This window comes from Nicotiana sylvestris, chromosome 12 (assembly GCF_000393655.2).
Source record: "Nicotiana sylvestris chromosome 12, ASM39365v2, whole genome shotgun sequence".
NCBI classification, from domain to species: domain Eukaryota; kingdom Viridiplantae; phylum Streptophyta; class Magnoliopsida; order Solanales; family Solanaceae; genus Nicotiana; species Nicotiana sylvestris.
This window is the reverse complement of record NC_091068.1, coordinates 99,122,872-99,140,091: the sequence shown is the minus strand read 5'-3', so window position 1 is coordinate 99,140,091 and position 17,220 is coordinate 99,122,872. Positions and strand designations below refer to the sequence as shown.

The following is a 17,220-nucleotide window of genomic DNA, read 5'->3' as shown; positions in this document are numbered from 1 at the left end:
TTTGTCTGTAACTTCTTGTATAGTCATGACTAGGCTCTTCCTGAATCAACTACTAACTACTCGTCAGCCCATTCTCATATCCATATTCCACGTATTCTTTCTTGGGTTATTTCCTTGTCTTAACTGACCTCACATACTGGCTCCTTATCTATCAATAATACCCGGGGCAGAAACCCTTACTTTTTTTTGATGTCGTGCTTACATAACATTCTGGAATCATAGCATATCTGTAACATCTGGATAGGTGCAATCTCATTTCTTTCTCATTTTTATCGCATTCTTCCTTTATTATTCCATATTCCTCCCCCCTTTAGGGGAGTACTAAGACTTGGAGCTATAACGACCTGCCTATAGATGTTTTCCTTTTCATTTTGGCATCCTTTCACATCATCAATGACCCTTACTCGCCTTGCGGTAATCCTTCTGTACCAAGGATAACAAAATTCCTCACTTGCGATGGTGACACTTAGTGTAACTGGCACATACAGTCTCTTAAGCTTAACTTTGATCATACTGCTTGCTTTAAGGAAGCGTCTCCCTGAATGATCATTTTATGAATTCATCATGGATCTTCTTTTGTTGTCCATTCTATTATTACCGGAATACAATCTGAAATTCTCATGATGCAGACTATAACTAAATAACTCAGTCCCAAATTCATTTTTAGTTTATCCTGTTCATCAGTCCATACTGATTTCTATTACTGTAGGGTCTTTCTCAACGTCCTCGCTCTACTAGGGACGAGAGTCACACTAAGGTAATATTTATCTTTTACAGGCTTTCAGTGCCTATCTTCGAAATTATTTTTGACCATGCTAGTATTCACATCTAATTGTAATATTCTAGAGTGCATCACCTGGGTGTCTTACGGGGAGATCTATTAGCACATCTATAATATTCTTTGGAAATGTCAACTAATACAAATAATCAATTCACCATTTTGGATTACTCTAACCCCAACCGGATTCTGATATTCTGTCCTTTCCTTAAACTACACTTGTTAACCCCCATAGGGCATAACTGAGATGGGTGCGACTAATTGTACATACCTCTTGTTGGCCCAAGTTCATTTGAAGTTTTGAAGAATGACAAATGAACTCAGTCATGGATTAGGTTCATCATGTGAGGCACAGTATTTATCAACCTAGACATGTGAGATACACGTGAAGGAGATAAGTCTCAGTAATCAAGCAACAATATCTCATGAACTGATCGAAAAGGTTGCATATTGGATGAGGAGAGAAAGTCTCCTTATGGGAAAAGGACACAATCATACAATCCGAATAAATGATAGGGTTGAAGTTTGTATTGAACAAGGACTCAACATCAATGGAAGATCAGCAATTGAGTCTCAATCAAACTCTGATTACTAACTCATTAAATAACAATGATTGTTCTCTTTTACAGGTGTTGCACATACGCAGAAGTTAAACGTGAATAGGGAGCAAAATAGCAATGCTTTTTGCAAGCAGTTCGTGTGTGATTCAAGTGTGCAAACCTAAAGCTACTTGAACGAGATAGAAGAACCAGTTCCGTTGTGTTTATTCTTATTCTAGTTCAATTGTAGTAGGTGGTTTAAAGTTGTACCTTTTCAGCTTTCATTGAAGCATTTGTAATAGGTACTTTGAGTGTTCAAGTTATAGGCTAACTTGAAGGTGTCGTAACAGTTGAGGTTGTGTGCTACACAGGGATTAGAGTTAATCCTTAGGTTTACAAAGAGTTTTGTAAATGCTGTTTTGGCTCAGTGATTTTAGTGGATGTTTGGGAAAATCCTACTGAATAGTAGGTCGTGGTTTTTTTACCTTTTGAGTCAGGTGCTTTCCACGTAAAAATCTATGTGTTCTTTATTTTCTGTAATTTTAATTCCGCAACAGTAGCAGTTAGAACACCTAGAAGAACCAGGCTCTTCTAGATCGAAAAATTGGGTACCACACAAATCATCCCCCCCCCTCTTGTGTGGTATTGACGTTTAGAACATCAATTGGTATCAGAGCGGGTTATCCTTGAAGAGGCTAACACCTTAGGAACATATCAAGATGAGTGCACCACCTGGAAACTGGGAAGGGCAATCCACTGATAGGCCTCCACTCTTTAATGGCCACTACTACTCTTGGTGGAAAAATAGGATGAGATATCACATCATCGGAGAAGACTATCAGCTATGGGACATCATCACTGATGGTCCCCTGGCTACCATAAAGAAGAATGCTGAAGGAGCAGATGTGCCAAAAACAAGAGCTAACTGCAATGCTGAGGACTTGAGGAAATGGAAAAAGAATGTTAAAGTGAAAAATGGCTTGTGTGTGAACTTGGTCCAGACGAGTATAGTAGAATTAAAAGTTGTACCACTGTTAAAGAAATCTGAGATACTTTGCAAGTGTCTCATGAAGGTACACCTCAAGTGAAGAGGTCTAGAGGAACACTGCTATATTCTCAATATGAGAAATTTACCATGGAGGAAGGGGAAACCATCCAGGAGATGTATACAAGGTTCACCACACTGACAAATGAACTTAAGTCTCTTGGAAGGGTTATTCTTGAAGAGGACAAAGTTGAGAAAATTTTGACAAGGGTTCTGCCAGTCACTTGGGAAAGCAAAATCACTGCCATTCAGGAATCAAAGAACATTGTCACTCTTAAGTTGGATAAGCTAATTGGAAATCTCACTGCCTATGAACTTAGAAGGCAAACCTTGAAGATGGATGCACCCAAGAAGGAAAGGATCCTGGCATTCAAAATCACTGAAGGTGCTGATCTAGAGGAGGATGAAATCACCATGATCACAAAGAATTCAAGAAGTACCTAATGAGAGGAAAGGGTCCTTCCAGAAGTGGAAGTTACAACAAACCAAGGGTTCCTGAAAAACAAACCAATGAGGGGTGTTACAAGTGTGGGAAGACTGATCACCACATCAAAAACTGCCCTCAATGGGAAATTGAATGGAAGAAGGAAAGAGCTGAATGAAGGAGCAGGAAGAAGGAACAGGTTCAACCAAAAGGGAACAAAGGATAACCAAAGGCTATGGTTTCTACCTGGGGAGATACATCAGATGAGGAATCAGAAGCTGAAGCTGGAGATGAACAAGTTCTTATGGCCATAGGAGAATCAGATGATGAACAAGAGGTCCAAGTGAAAGGGAGGAGCCAAATATGGTATATGGATAGTGGCTGCTCAAAACATATGACTGGGAACAAGGACCAGTTCCTTTCACTTGAGGACTTAAAAGGAGGTAATGTCTCCTTTGGAAATGGAAAGAAAGGTGAGATCATTGGGGTTGGAAAGGTAGGCAAAACAGATTCTCATTCCATAGAGAATGTCTACCTGATAGATGGCTTGAAATATAGCCTAATAAGTGTGTCACAATTGTGTGACAGAGGTAATCGTGTAGCTTTTACCTCTACCAAATGCTTTGTGATTAACCTTACCACTGACAAGATTGTTTTATAGGGAAAAAGAGATAACAATATTTACATTGTAAATTTGTCTACTCTTTCAGAAAATGAACTCACTTGCTTAAGTGTGTTGGTTAATGATCCCCTCCTGTGGCATAAAAGACTTGGTCATGCAAGTCTAAATCAGCTAAACAAATTAGTCTCTAAAGACTTGGTGATAGGGTTACCTAATATCAAGTTCAAGGAAGACAAAGTTTGTGAGGCATGTACAAGGGGGAAGCAGGTAAGATCATCCTTCAAAAGCAAGAAAATGGTAAGTACAACCAAGTCATTAGAACTGGTCCATATGGATCTATATGGTCCAATGAGAACCATGAGCAAAAGTGGAAAGAAATATGTAATGGTGCTTGTTGATGATTATTCTAGATTTACCTGGGTTCTATTTCTAACCTCCAAAGATGAAGCATTCGACATGTTTATTGCATTTGTTAGAAAAACTCAGAAACAATTAGGAAATCAACTTGTATCCATTAGGTCTGATCATGGAACTGAATTTGAAAATTTCAAGTTTGCTGAATTCTGTGATGAAAATGGTATAGATCATAATTTCTCTGCCCCTAGGACCCCTTAACAAAATGGAGTAGTTGAAAGGAAGAATAGAACTCTGGAGGACATGGCTAGAATCATGCTACTTTCTAGTAAATTGCCCCACAGCTTCTGGGCAGAGGCCGTAAACACTGCATGTTACATAATCAATAGATGCATGACCGGACCTCTGGTAGAGAAGACTCCCTATGAGTTACTTAAAGGGATAAAACCAAACATATCCCATCTTAGGGCATTTGGTTGCAAGTGCTATGTGCACAATAATGGAAAAGACTCCCTAGGTAAGTTTGATCCCATAAGTGATGAGGGAGTATTCTTGGGATATTCTTCACATAGCAAAGCATATAAAGTGTTTAATAAAAGAACTCTGTGTATAGAAGAAAGTGTACATGTAGTATTTGATGAAACTAACACTCTTTTTGAGAGACAAGAATATGAAGATGAAGCCATTGGATTGGTAAAGGAACTGACTGAATCCCCAGCACAAGTCAAAGTGGCATCAAAAGAAGGAACAGGTGATGGAACAGGTCCTTCAAATCAGGGCAACCTGACAGGGAGAACTAATCAAGGAGAAATTGAATCAAACCCCCTAGAGGAACTTGTTCATCAACATGTTACTCAGCAACAAAACATGGGAGAGACATCTAGCAGAAACCAGTTGGTTGTGAAACCTCACAAGTATCAAAGTTCTCATCCCATTGAGAACATTATTACTGATCCAACATCTGGAGTCAAAACTAGATCACAGCTAAAGAATCTGTGTGCTTTTGATGCTTTTTTATCTCTTATTGAACCTAAAAATGTTGTTGAGACTTTGCAGGATGCAGATTGGGTGAATGCAATGCAAGATGAACTCAACCAATTTGAAAGAAGTCAAGTTTCGCATCTAGTTCTAAGACCCAAGGACAGATCAGTCATTGGTACAAAATGGGTCTTCAGAAACAAACTTGATGAAGATGGAACAGTTACAAGAAACAAAGCAAGACTGGTGGTACAAGGATACAGACAAGAGGAGGGCATAGACTATGATGAGACATTTGCTCCAGTTGCCAGACTAGAGGCAATCAGACTCCTCATAGCCTTTGCAGCACACATGGAATTCATTCTTCATCAGATGGATGTCAAAAGTGCCTTCTTGAATGGCTACCTAAAGGAAGAAGTGTTTGTGAAACAACCTCCGGGATTTGAGATCAAGGAATGTCTTGAGCATGTGTACAAGTTAGACAAAGCTCTCTATGGGCTCAAGCAGGCCCCAAGAGCTTGGTATGAACGACTATCCAAATTTCTACTAGAGAATGGTTACAAAAGAGGTAAAATTGACAGTACCTTATTTTTAAGGGAAAAAGGTAAAGATCTCCTTGTTGTGCAAATATATATGGATGACATCATATTTGGGGCTACCACTAATAAGCTAAGTAAGGACTTTGCAAAACTAATGGGCAGTGAGTTTGAAATGAGCATGATGGGTGAGCTTAACTTCTTTTTAGGCTTGCAGATCAAACAAAGTTCAAATGGAACCATGATCCATCAGTAGAAGTATACAAAATAGCTAATCAAAAAGTTTAAAATGGAGGAATCTAAAGAAATAGACACACCCATTGCAACTGCCACCAAATTAGATATTGATGAACCTAGTTCATCATTCGATCAAAAGTTGTATAGGGGTATGATTGGTTCACTCTTGTATCTTACTTCAAGCATACCTGACATCGTTTTCAGTGTAGGGCTTTGTGCTCGTTTTTAGGCAAATCCAAAAAAGTCCAACTTCACTGCGGTAAAGAGGATACTGAGATATCTGAAAGGCACCAATGATATGTGTCTCTGGTATCCTAAAGGTAGTAATTTTGATCTAGTTGGATATGTTGATGCTGATTATGCAAGTTTCTTAGTGGACAGGAAAAGCACCTCAGGTATGGCACATTTCCTTGGTTCATGTCTTGTGTCATGGGCTACCAAAAAGCAAAATTATGCGGCCATATCTACTGCTGGCTGAGTATGTTGATGTTGCTTCCTGTTGTGCTCAATTATTATGGATCAAACAACAGCTGGTATATTTTGGAATTGAAGTGGGATGTATTCCAATATTCTGTAATAACACTAGTGCTATAAGTATGACAAAGAACCTTGTTCATCATAAGAGGACTAAGCACATAGATGTTAGACACCACTTCTTAATAGATAACTATGAGAAAGGATTGATTTCAATAGAATTCTGTGCTACTGATAAACAAATAGCTGACATCTTCACTAAAGCACTGAGTAGAGAAAACTTTGAGAGGAACAGGTTGGAGTTAGGGATGATTAAGATCACCTAATAGGTCCAGTTCAGAATGCATAATAAATATATATTATGCATTCTGTTCCTTTATATATATATATATATATATATATATAGAATGCATAATGAAAATATATATATTGGTTAGGAGTTCTAACTTTGTGTAAATATCTAGATCAATTCTTACTCAGTTTCATACTTTAATTAGTATACTCCTGTGACATATGTATGACTCACTGATCTCTTACAAAGTTTCTTCTATTTTGGCATTTGAGGCATGTTCAAGAGAGTTCTATATAAAGAACCTGGTTCATCAGTATGTGTTCATATGAAAAGCTCAAGTATGTTTTCTATACTCTTCACAATTAGAAAGATTATTTTTCCAATCATGAGCAGAAGTCCTACATTCATCAAATTCTCAGAAATTCTATCTGTTGAGCATTGAACCGGTTTCGTTCCCCTAGAACTCTAAAAATCGGGATTTTTTCCTAAAATCTAGTGATGCCTAATAATCACTAAGAGACCGGAATTATATCTTGATTAGACTTCTAATTGACCTTTGAAAAAGCTATCGTTACTGCATTTAAGTCTAATCATCTTTAAATACACGCCACACCTCTTCTTCATTAGTCCATAACCGTCAAAACTCTTCTCAAGTTCTGATCGCTCTTCTTCTCTCCAAAATTCCCAAATTTTTCTTAAGAAACAATCCACCATGACTAACCCCCAAGATAATCCTGGCACTCCACCACCAGTATCCCCTTCAAATACATCCTCATCTACACCCCCTAGTAAAACCCCAAAACCTAAGTTTCGTAGGCAGAAAATGTTGGCCAGAAAAACTGTAGCTTCTGGAGCTCTAAGAAAAGTTCTAAATGAGAAATTGAAGGCTAGCAAGAGGAAGGAAAGTCCTACTCAAGAATCTGACTCAAGCTTTGAGTCTGAAGCTTTTATTTCTACTAGCGAAGGAGGAGAACATGGGTCTTCTAACACTACCAAAATTCAAGAAACCCCTGGTGAGGTAAGTTCTTGTGTGGTACTCTCTACTGTGGTTGAAAATGTAGAAAATAGGTTTGTCTTGGTTGGTCCTGTCAAAGATGTAAAAGGGGCTGAATCTAGTAGAAGTGGAGGTAAAAAGAAAAAAAAAGAGGGAGCAAGTGATGATGAGAGGGGAAATGGGAAAGAAAAGGTTATGGCTATTAGTGGAGGTGTTGAAGAAGGTGGCAACAAGTCAGGGGGAAGTGGTTCTGGGGAGGCGGCTGAAGGGCTTGTGCATCTAAGCAAGCAACAAGATGAACCTGGTTCATCTGTTGAGGAAACACTGGCTGATCTTCTGAAGAGGGTTGGGGCCAGTTATGATCCAAAGAAGCGTAAAGCTTCCACACAAAAGGCTCCAACTGCTTCCAAGCCAATAAAGAAAAGCAAAATGTCATTCCCAAAACCTACTATACCTTCAGTACCTAAGGGAAGAGCCACTAGAAGCAGGGTCAGACAAAGTGAAGCTGAGTTACAGAAAGCTCTAGTAGAAAGCAAGAAGAAAAAGAAGGAGAAGGGAAAAGCAAAGGTTGTGGAGAGTTATGAGGTTGCAGAAGAATAAGAAGAAGAAGAAGAGATGGAACTGGTCCATCAAGAAAGGGGAACAACTTTGGAGGTTCCTACACCCAAACCAAAAAGGGCCAAGGCTTCTTCCAAGAAGTCTTCCTCTAAACCTGTATCTGATGAACCCCCTTTAGCCAAAAGAACCAGATCTGTAGTGAAAGGTAAGCAGGTAAAAATTACTGAGGAAGAAGAAGAATGGAGTGGAGAAGAAGAAGAAGAAGAAGAAGAAGAAGAAGAAGAAGAATAAGAGGAATCTGAAAAGGAACAAGATAGGTTTGCTATCTTTGGCAGAAGAAAATTTTTGAAAGGAAAACTGTTGAGAGACCTGGATGAGCCAGGAATGAGAAAGACTGGTGGATACCCTAGCTGCACAAGGTTGGAAGGACATGGTCCTTGAAATGGATGGGAGGCTGGCTAGGAAAGAATTGATTGAGTTTATGGCCAATGCCACAGTGAAGAATGGGGTAGTCACCAGTATAGTGAAAGGAGTAAGGGTGCAGTTTGATGCACTCAAATTGGGTAAAATTCTAGACATACCTAGTGAGGGGTATGATGATTATACAAGGCAAAGGTGGCCATGTCTAGATTCTCTCCCTACTGCTCTTCAAATCACTAGGAATTTTTGTGATGCCGCAACTGCTGAAGATGTGCCTGAAGCCAGGTTTGGGCAGAAAAGTGAGATGAGGCCTGAGCACAAGGTCTTGTTTGAATTTGTTAACAAGTGCCTGCTGCCCAAAGAGGAGAGGAGGCACACTGCCAACTACATGGACCTGGTTCTTATGGAGTGCCTTGTGAGAGGAATGCAGATCAATTGGCCTACCTTTATTATCAAATTACTGGACAGGGTCATAAATGGCTCCAAGGCTCATGCCACCCCATATGGGTTCATATTGACTACTGTTCTGGATAGGTTGAATGTGCCTTTAAAGAAATGGGAGATGGCATCAAGAAAGGAACACTTTTGGGTCAAGACTCTTCTGGCTTGTGGCTATCCAGTCAATGTCACCCCAGTTGAACATGGTTCATCCCTGAAGACACATGTGAATAGCAAGGTTAGGGCTTTGGTTCAAGAGTGTGGATCTAAGGATGCTGAAATTGCTCGGCTCCAGGCTCGTGTAGCTGAACTGGAAACTGAAAGAGATGGCCTTAGAACTGAGATAGCAAAAGAAAAGGAGAAGAGTGATGGGATGCTTCAAAATATGCTCAACCTTCTCCAAACCCAGCCCTCTAGTTCCTCCAAGCCTTAGGATGTCCAGTTGTTGTCTTCTGAACCAAACTAGTACCCCCAGTGACCCAGATTAGGACTTTTTCGTTTTTTTTTGCTCATGCTTTGGAAGTTTTTCTTTCTTTTTGTGGTTTTTTGGTGGAAACATATCTTATCAATGACAGCTGTTGTTTCTCTTGTTCTATGAAGATTTTGCTCTTAATAGTTTGAATATGTTTGTTGATTATTGATGATTTCATCGATGTTCTCACTTGCAGTTGCCCAAGTGGCCATGAGTAATTACTAAAATCTGGGATTCACAATACATGTAACTTTTTGATGATGCCAAAAGGGGGAAGAGATACTATGCTTTACTCTTTATTCTGAATAATGTGATATTTATAACCTAATTAAATCTAGTCCTTGATGATAAGTTAAAATTCTAAGTTAATGTGTTGATGGTCAAGCTGAGTTCCTACAGGTTCATTGATTAGTAAAAGCACAGAGTTTATCATCATCAAAAATGGTGAATTTGTTGGCCCAAGTTCAGGTGAAGTTTTGAAGAATGACAAATGAACTCAGTCATGGACCAGGTTCATCATGTGAGGCACATTATTTATCAACCTAGACATGTGAGATACACGTGAAGGAGATAAGTCTCAGTAATCAAGCAGCAATATCTCCTGAACTGATCAAAAAGTTTGCATATTGGATGAGGAGATAAAGTCTCCTTATGGGAAGATGACACAATCACACAATTCGAATAAATGATAGGGTTGGAGTTTGTATTGAACAAGGACTCAACTTCGATGGAAGATCAGCAATTGAGTTTCAATCAAACTCTGATTACGAACTCATTAAATAATAGTGATTGTTCTCTTTTACAGGTGTTGCACATACGCAGAAGTTAAACGTGAATAGGGAGAAAAATAGCAATGTTTTTTGCAAGCAGTTCGTGTGTGATTCAAGTGTGCAAACCTGAATCTACTTGAAAGAGATAGAAGAACCAGTTCCATTGTGTTTATTTTTATTCTAGTTCAATTGTAGTAGGTGGTTTAAAGTTGTACCTTTTCAGCTTTCATAGAAGCATTTGTAATTGGTACTTTGAGTGTTCAAGTTATAGGCTAACTTAAAGGTGTCGCAACAGTTGAGGTTGTGTGCTACACAGGGATTAGAGTTAATCCTTAGGTTTACAAAGAGTTTTGTAAATGTTGTTTTGGCTCAGTGATTTTAGTGGATGTTTGGGAAAATTCTACTGAGTAGTAGGTCGTGGTTTTTTTACCTTTTGAGTTAGGTGTTTTTCACGTAAAAATCTCTGTGTTCTTTATTTTTTGTACTTTTAATTCCGCAACAGTAGCAGTTAGAACACCTAGAAGAATCAGGTTCTTCTAGATCGAAAAATTGGGTACCGCACAAATCACCCCCCCCCCCTCTTGTGTGGTATTGACGTTTAGAACATCACCTCTGTTATTAATGAAGGTAACTCAAAATGCTTATATCTCTGTTCCTGAATTGTAGGTAATGTTCATCTCTACTAATTAGGTACCTCGTACCCTTTTTCACCTTGATTCTTCTATTTGTTGAAACTTGTGTCTACCTTTTGATTCTCTTATTCTTTTTTTTGTTTACCGTAAGAGTGGATAGACATTCTTGCCTTAGAGATCCTTATCAAGAAACTTACACGTCTTAATACACACATGATATGCTGAATACCTCATATTTATTCATCATGGGCATCATGAAAAATTGTGTTCCCCTGACTCAACTCTTCCATAGCCACATTCAATCTCTTACCAACTGTCTTTCTGGATGTAGGTATCATTTATCACGAATAGAAGTTAGGAGTTTGAATTCTTATAAGTGAGCTCTATTACACAATCTAGAGTAAGAAGAAAGAGTGACAATCCTAAATGTCTTGTAGCCTCCTGCTTATAAGTGTGGTGCACAACACACCCATAAACAAAACTCTACTAGACACGACTTGTAGACTCCCTAGGATAGAACTGCTCTGATACCACTTCTGTCATGCCCCGAACCTGGGGGCGATACCGGCACCCAGTGTCTCACCTATCCTTACGTACCTACTTGCAATTAAGGGACTCTAAACATATGATGTGATACTTTGGCCATGGGCCACATTGAAAGACAACTGCGAATACTGAATAAATGTCAATATAAAACTGGGCCAACAAGGCTATCATAAGTACTACAGCTGACAAACTAACCAAATATACATACAAGGCATGCAAGCCCAACATACTGCACTATCTGACAGGATAGGTCTACAAGCCTCTACTGATTGATATAATGTGATCGGAACAGCTCCCCGACCTACTCATAACATATATACATACATATACAAGATGTACATAAGGTTCTAGACCCGGTAACTCTGAAAGGCATGGAGCTTACCGATTAAGCTGAACTCGGGCAACACTTAATGAGGAGGCCTACCCGTCTGTCTGTTTGAACTTGTATGCATGAAATGCAGCGCCCACAGAAAAGGGACGTCAGTACGAATAATGTACTGAGTATGTAAGGCAATATACAGAAAGCTGAAACTGAACTGATAATATAATAACTGCAAGTAGCTGAAAGTCAAAGATAATCTAAAGATATGCTTACCTGCTGATACTGACTCAACTCTCTCAATATAGTAAGTAAAATAGCTTTCCGGCCCTATAACGATTGGTATATATATAACTGCTCTATTGTAGTAGGCTCGCTCATAGGTACTCGACCATACTAATCTCTGTATCGCGACCTACTGGGCTCGCTCATAGGCACTCAGCCACAGTAGGCTCGGTATATAACTTACCATCTTATCAGAGGTTGCCCAATAGGGACTTGTCCATCGATTATAGCTCAATGGTAATGAAAATACTGTGATACTGTATAAATATAGACTCTCTGCTCTCTTGACTGGAAGAAGGAAATACTCAATTGAATATGAAGTTCCGATAAGGAGAATATCGTAATTTACAAAACTAGAAAAATATATTTAACTTACGAGGCTAGCAAAATATACGTAAATTTCGGGATATGAATTTTTCTTTATGACTCGTTATCAAACTTGTGTAATTATGAGATCATGCAAAATGAAAGAAGAGCTTAGCCTTAACATACCTGGAGTAGAAAAAAATTCTTATGATATTCTTGTAAAAGGTTGCACCTTACTCCCTTAGAATCGCAAAATGTTACGTTGTTAATTGTGCTAAGAACCTTGTTGGATTTTGGTTGAAGAAATCATGTTATCACTGTAATGTTTAGATTTTGATCGAAGTGTTCTAAGAATGGAATGTATTAAAAACTTATGATTGTAGTTTTTGGATATGGAAAATATTTGAATGCCAAGCTCCATCCGTTAAGCCTTTTTTTGGCAAATTTATGCACTTTTCTCATAGCTATACATAATTATCCTTGTAAGCCACTAACTCCTCTACACATGCCACATGGTATGTAAGTGAATAATCATAATGTGGGCTTTATATGGCTTCCACATCATGCTTAAGAATTACACAAATTATTATTAATTATCGATTTCTTTAATTAACTTGGTAATTCTTCACTAATTCAATAATTAACCAATTATCCACATAATTAAGAATAGTCTCAAATTACTTAAATACTACTCCTTTTTAATACACTTTATACATCATATTGACATGATCATATGGTACCTTGTATGGTACTAGTCCATAAATATCGGGTATTAATGCTCGGCCCGTATTTTATCCCAACATGCCAAACTTGGACGAAAGTTTATTTTCTTTGACTTTCTTCCCCTTTCATCTTCACGAACTTACTCATCACTTGTTTGAAGTAGCATAATCCTTATAATCTCCAAATAATCTTTCCCTTGGACTTATGTCAATTACCTTACGACAAATTCAACGTACAATACTACAGGGTGCAACATTATCGTAATTTAATACTGCGAAGCGTAGCATCATCGTATTGTAATACTGCAAGGCGTAACATTATCGTAATATTGCAGGGCATAACAGTCGGTCTTCAAGTTGACGTCTTCACGTTCTCCACCTTTCAAGTTGAAATATTTAAGCCCTCCAAGTCTCCAAGCTAAAGTCTTCAAATCTGTCGGTCTTCAAGTTTCAGTCTTCAAATTCGTCGGTCTTAAAGTCTAAATATTTACCCCTCCAAATCTTCAAGTTGAAGTCTTCAAGTTGAGGTCCTCAAACTCGTTGGACTTCAAGTGGAAATATTTGAGCCCTCAAATTTTTCAAGTTGAAACGTCAAAGTTCACCGAATCTTTAAGTTTGTCCTTCTTTAGGTTGAAACGTCAAAGTCCGCCGAATCTTCAAGTTTGTCGGTCTTCAGGTTGAAGTCTGCAAAGTCCGCCAAATCTTCAAAGTTTTCCAAGTGTTCAAGTAGACGTCATCAAGTCCATAAAGTCTTCGAGTTGAAGCTTTATAACTTTCCAATCTTAAGGTGGACATATAAGTCTCTTTGCACCTTAAGTTGTCCTCTTCGTGGGTTTGTCCTTAAAAGGAACTATAACTTTCCAATCTTAAGGTGGACATATGAGTCCCTTTGCACCTTAAGTTGGCCTCTCTGATAGTCGAGCCACATTGAGAGTAATCTCTCTGATAGTCGGGCCACATTGAGAGTAATCTCTCCGATAGTCGAGGCACATTGAGAGTAATCTCTCCGATAGTCGGGGAATATTGATAGTAATCTCTCCGATAGTCGGGCCACATTGAGAGTAATCTCTCTGATAGTCGGGTTGCCTTGAGAGTAATCTCTCCAATAGTCGGATCATTTTGAGAGTAATCTCTTCGATGGTCGGGTCGTTTTGAGAGTAATCTCTCTGATAGTCGGGTCGTTTTGAGAGTAATCTCTCTGATAGTCGAGCCACATTGAGAGTAATCTCTCCGATAGTCGGATCATTTTGAGAGTAATCTCTTCGATAGTCGGGTCATTTTGAGAGTAATCTCTCCGATAATCAGGCCATATTGAGAGTAATCTCTCTGATAGTCGGGTCATTTTGAGAGTAATCTCTCTGATAGTCGAGCCACATTGAGAGTAATCTCTCTGATAGTTGGGCCATTGAGAGTAATCTCTCCGATATTTGGGCAGGGATGAGTATCCATCCCCTCACACCCTAAGACCGCCTTCTTCATGCATAGATCATCTTGTTGAACAAGAGCATATCTTTCTCGCTTGACATATAAAAAAGAAAAAAAAAAGACAACAAAGGAAGAAAAACATAAGAAAAGAAGAAGAAATTACCTTCGCGTTGATGCTTCCGAATCCAAAAAACTAAACTCAAGTGGCTTGCGAATTAATGCTCAACAATCACATGAGCATAGGGTTTATATAGGTGTGTAAAGGACGACTTGTGTGCAGTAACTACCGATGTGGGATCATGTGTATAGGTGGCAAAAAAATTGCTTCCCTATATCTACTGGGAATGGCACTAGGTATCCAATTTGAAGTCAAATATGCTTCCTCAAGCATTTCGATTCCAAATAATTACCCGAATGTATCCGACTTGGGATGTCCAAGGATCTGCGTAAAAAGAGGGAAAATATTCCCTGTTAAAGAACACGATTGGGCAAAATAAGTGGACAAAGTAATGTGATTAGTGTTTGTCCATGTCATGACAAATATGATAATTTATGAATTCAAAAAGTAGTGACATTTGCCCCACGTAAGAAGCATACAAATTCAAAGCTAATCTTTATATGAGTTGATACTTCTAGCTTCGTCTTTGATAAACAAAATATATACTGTGACAAGTCTTGAAGTATGGGGCATTTTTAGGCATATAAAATTTATTGAATTTAAATTCAATAAATAATTGGACTATATTTTAAATATACTGATCCAAATAAATATTATGGGCTAATATAATTGAATTAATTATATAAGTTCAATATATATGAATTAAATAAATAAGTCTTAATCCATTGGGGTAGCCCATTTAATTGTGCTAAAGTGATGAGCTCACTTCATTAAGTCAAGATGTCATCTTCCTAGAGGCCCAGTTTAGCGCCACATGTCAAATGACGTGGCGTGCCAAGTCAAACGGGAAAGCCAATAGGGTCATGCCACATGTCAAAATGACAAGGCATGCCAAGTCACACTAAAAGACCAATGTAATCATGCCACGTGTGCAAGCGACATGTTCTGGCCAGTCAAATGCGACCATGTCACACTTCAATTTGATTGGTCGGAAAGAGTTTGCTCTTATCATAACTCCTCCCTTCCACAACTATAAATAGGGGTCTTCATAACCCAGAAAAGACACCAGAAGTTATAACAAGAAGCAAGAGAGAGCTCATGGATCAAACGCCGCAAATTTCTCTACAAGTTTTAAACTTCAAGCAATCAAGTTCAAGTTCAAGAAATCAAGTTCAAGCTCAAGAACGAAGAACAAATCAAGGTCAAGTTCAAGCAATCAAGCTCAAGCTCAAGAACAAGATCATCGTTCGTGGAAACAAATATAGATTCAAGATCAAGCTCAAAGGCCCTTGAATTTATTTACTATTGAAAAGAAGAATCAGAGGATTCATAGAGATTGTACACTCAGATATTCGAAATAAAATACTACAATTGTTGCGATATTTTCAATCTTGATTTTATTTTCTTGACGCAATTTATTGTCTACATAGTACTTTATCTTTTTTATTTTAGAAAAAACTCAAACTATATAGTATACTCTAGATAATTACGGAAACTACTAAAGTACTTTAAACTAATAAGTGTAATAATGAGATAACCATTAGTTTTGTTCGCCTAATATAAATAAAACTAATGGAAATGTCGCAAGTGTATCTCTTAGTTAGAGTTTCAATAATTAATTTAACATCATTTTTTAAAATCTATAGAAAAAAAATAGGAGTGAAATACTTTTTAAAAAAATTAAATTTAGGTTAAAGCTAAACTTATCTCAATTCCTTAATTAATATTTCTCTTATCTGAATCATAGTTACTTGAATATTGTGGATGTACTTGAGAATTTGAAATGAAAAAAAATTGGTAATCCAAGAAAGTACTTAATTATTAGCTGGCTCCTCTCTCTTCCTGCGTCGTTGGCCTTTACAAGTAAGAATGAAAAAACCATTCACATCAATTGCTGAAGAAAATGGAAGAGTCTTAAATGAATAATAGTATGTTATATTAATTCATGCTTTACAACTCATTATCTATAAACCGGCCTAAGTTGTATCTAATGACTTATAGAGTGTGGTAACTTCACTCTTGCCTCTTTTAATTTTTTCTTCCTTTCTACCTTCTCTTAATTAAAAAGGACTACGTGAATTCTAAAAATACCTCTTACAATTTGCAACAACAACAACAACAACAACAACAACAATAATAATAATAATAATAATAATAATAATAATAATAATAATAATAATAATAAAACAAAATACATAAACAGCCCTTTTAAGTTATTTTTAACAATCAAACAAATACCTCAACTAACACATATTTCATTTAGACTTTATTAAGTATATAAAGTAAACACATGATTCTGATGTGTCACATGCATGTTTGCTAACAAAGTCTTGGGCGCCTGAAGTCATTTTTTCAGCCTATTGTTTTTTCTTTGGAAAAAAACCAAGAACTTAGCCTCTCTTCTTTCTTTCTTCTTAACAAAACCACTTCAACCCACCATGAAACCACCATAGAGGCCAGGAAATCAGCCATTAGAGCTCTAACTAAGCCACCGGAAACCACCAGAAACTACCACCTTTCAATACAAAACTCTATTACGAGCTCCGCCTAGTTCCATCGACCAAAAATCAGTCCCAAACCCAGCGAAAGAAGCAACAAAAATACAGCAACAAGAGCTACCAATTATTTTTCTTAGTAGTCTTGTCACTCTCATCTCCACCGTAAAAACACAATTTCTCCACCTTATTTCATTTTCACGGCAGAAATTTAAAGTATAATTTTATACCAAAAACAACAAAGTAGAGAGAAAAAAAGTAATATAAGCCTAAATTCATAATCAAGAAAATAATAGAGAGAAGATTGAAGATTCCGGTAGAATCGTTTTCTAGCTTTACTTGGAGAACAAATTTTCGACAATGAAGGTTGCATAATGTGCTTTTTCAGCGAGGTCAATTAACGATCCTTAGTGGTTCTCTATTTAGCTATTCTATGTTATT

The 17,220-nt window shown here is 37.7% G+C and overlaps 2 protein-coding genes across 2 annotated transcripts; both read left to right on the top strand.

The window, feature by feature from the left end:
- The first annotated feature begins 5,565 nt into the window (after positions 1–5,565).
- LOC138883440 (uncharacterized mitochondrial protein AtMg00810-like) lies at positions 5,566–5,991 on the top strand. The gene is made up of 2 exons (XM_070164128.1): positions 5,566–5,734; positions 5,834–5,991. Exons 1-2 carry the CDS (start codon positions 5,566–5,568, stop codon positions 5,989–5,991), a joined length of 327 nt encoding a protein of 108 aa, XP_070020229.1.
- A 1,000-nt stretch (positions 5,992–6,991) lies between these two features.
- Positions 6,992–7,873, top strand: LOC138883439 (protein gar2-like). The gene has a single exon (XM_070164127.1). The coding sequence runs from the start codon at positions 6,992–6,994 to the stop codon at positions 7,871–7,873; it is 882 nt and encodes a 293-aa protein (XP_070020228.1).
- Positions 7,874–17,220: the final 9,347 nt, after the last annotated feature.

Coding starts and splice junctions, on each gene's coding strand:
- LOC138883440 (XM_070164128.1), top strand. CDS start 5,566: ATGGAGGAATCTAAAGAAATAGACACACCCATTGCAACTGCCACCAAA. Junction 5,735..5,833: donor CAGTGTAGGGCTTTGTGCTC/GTTTTTAGGCAA, acceptor GGTATCCTAAAG/GTAGTAATTTTGATCTAGTT.
- LOC138883439 (XM_070164127.1), top strand. CDS start 6,992: ATGACTAACCCCCAAGATAATCCTGGCACTCCACCACCAGTATCCCCT.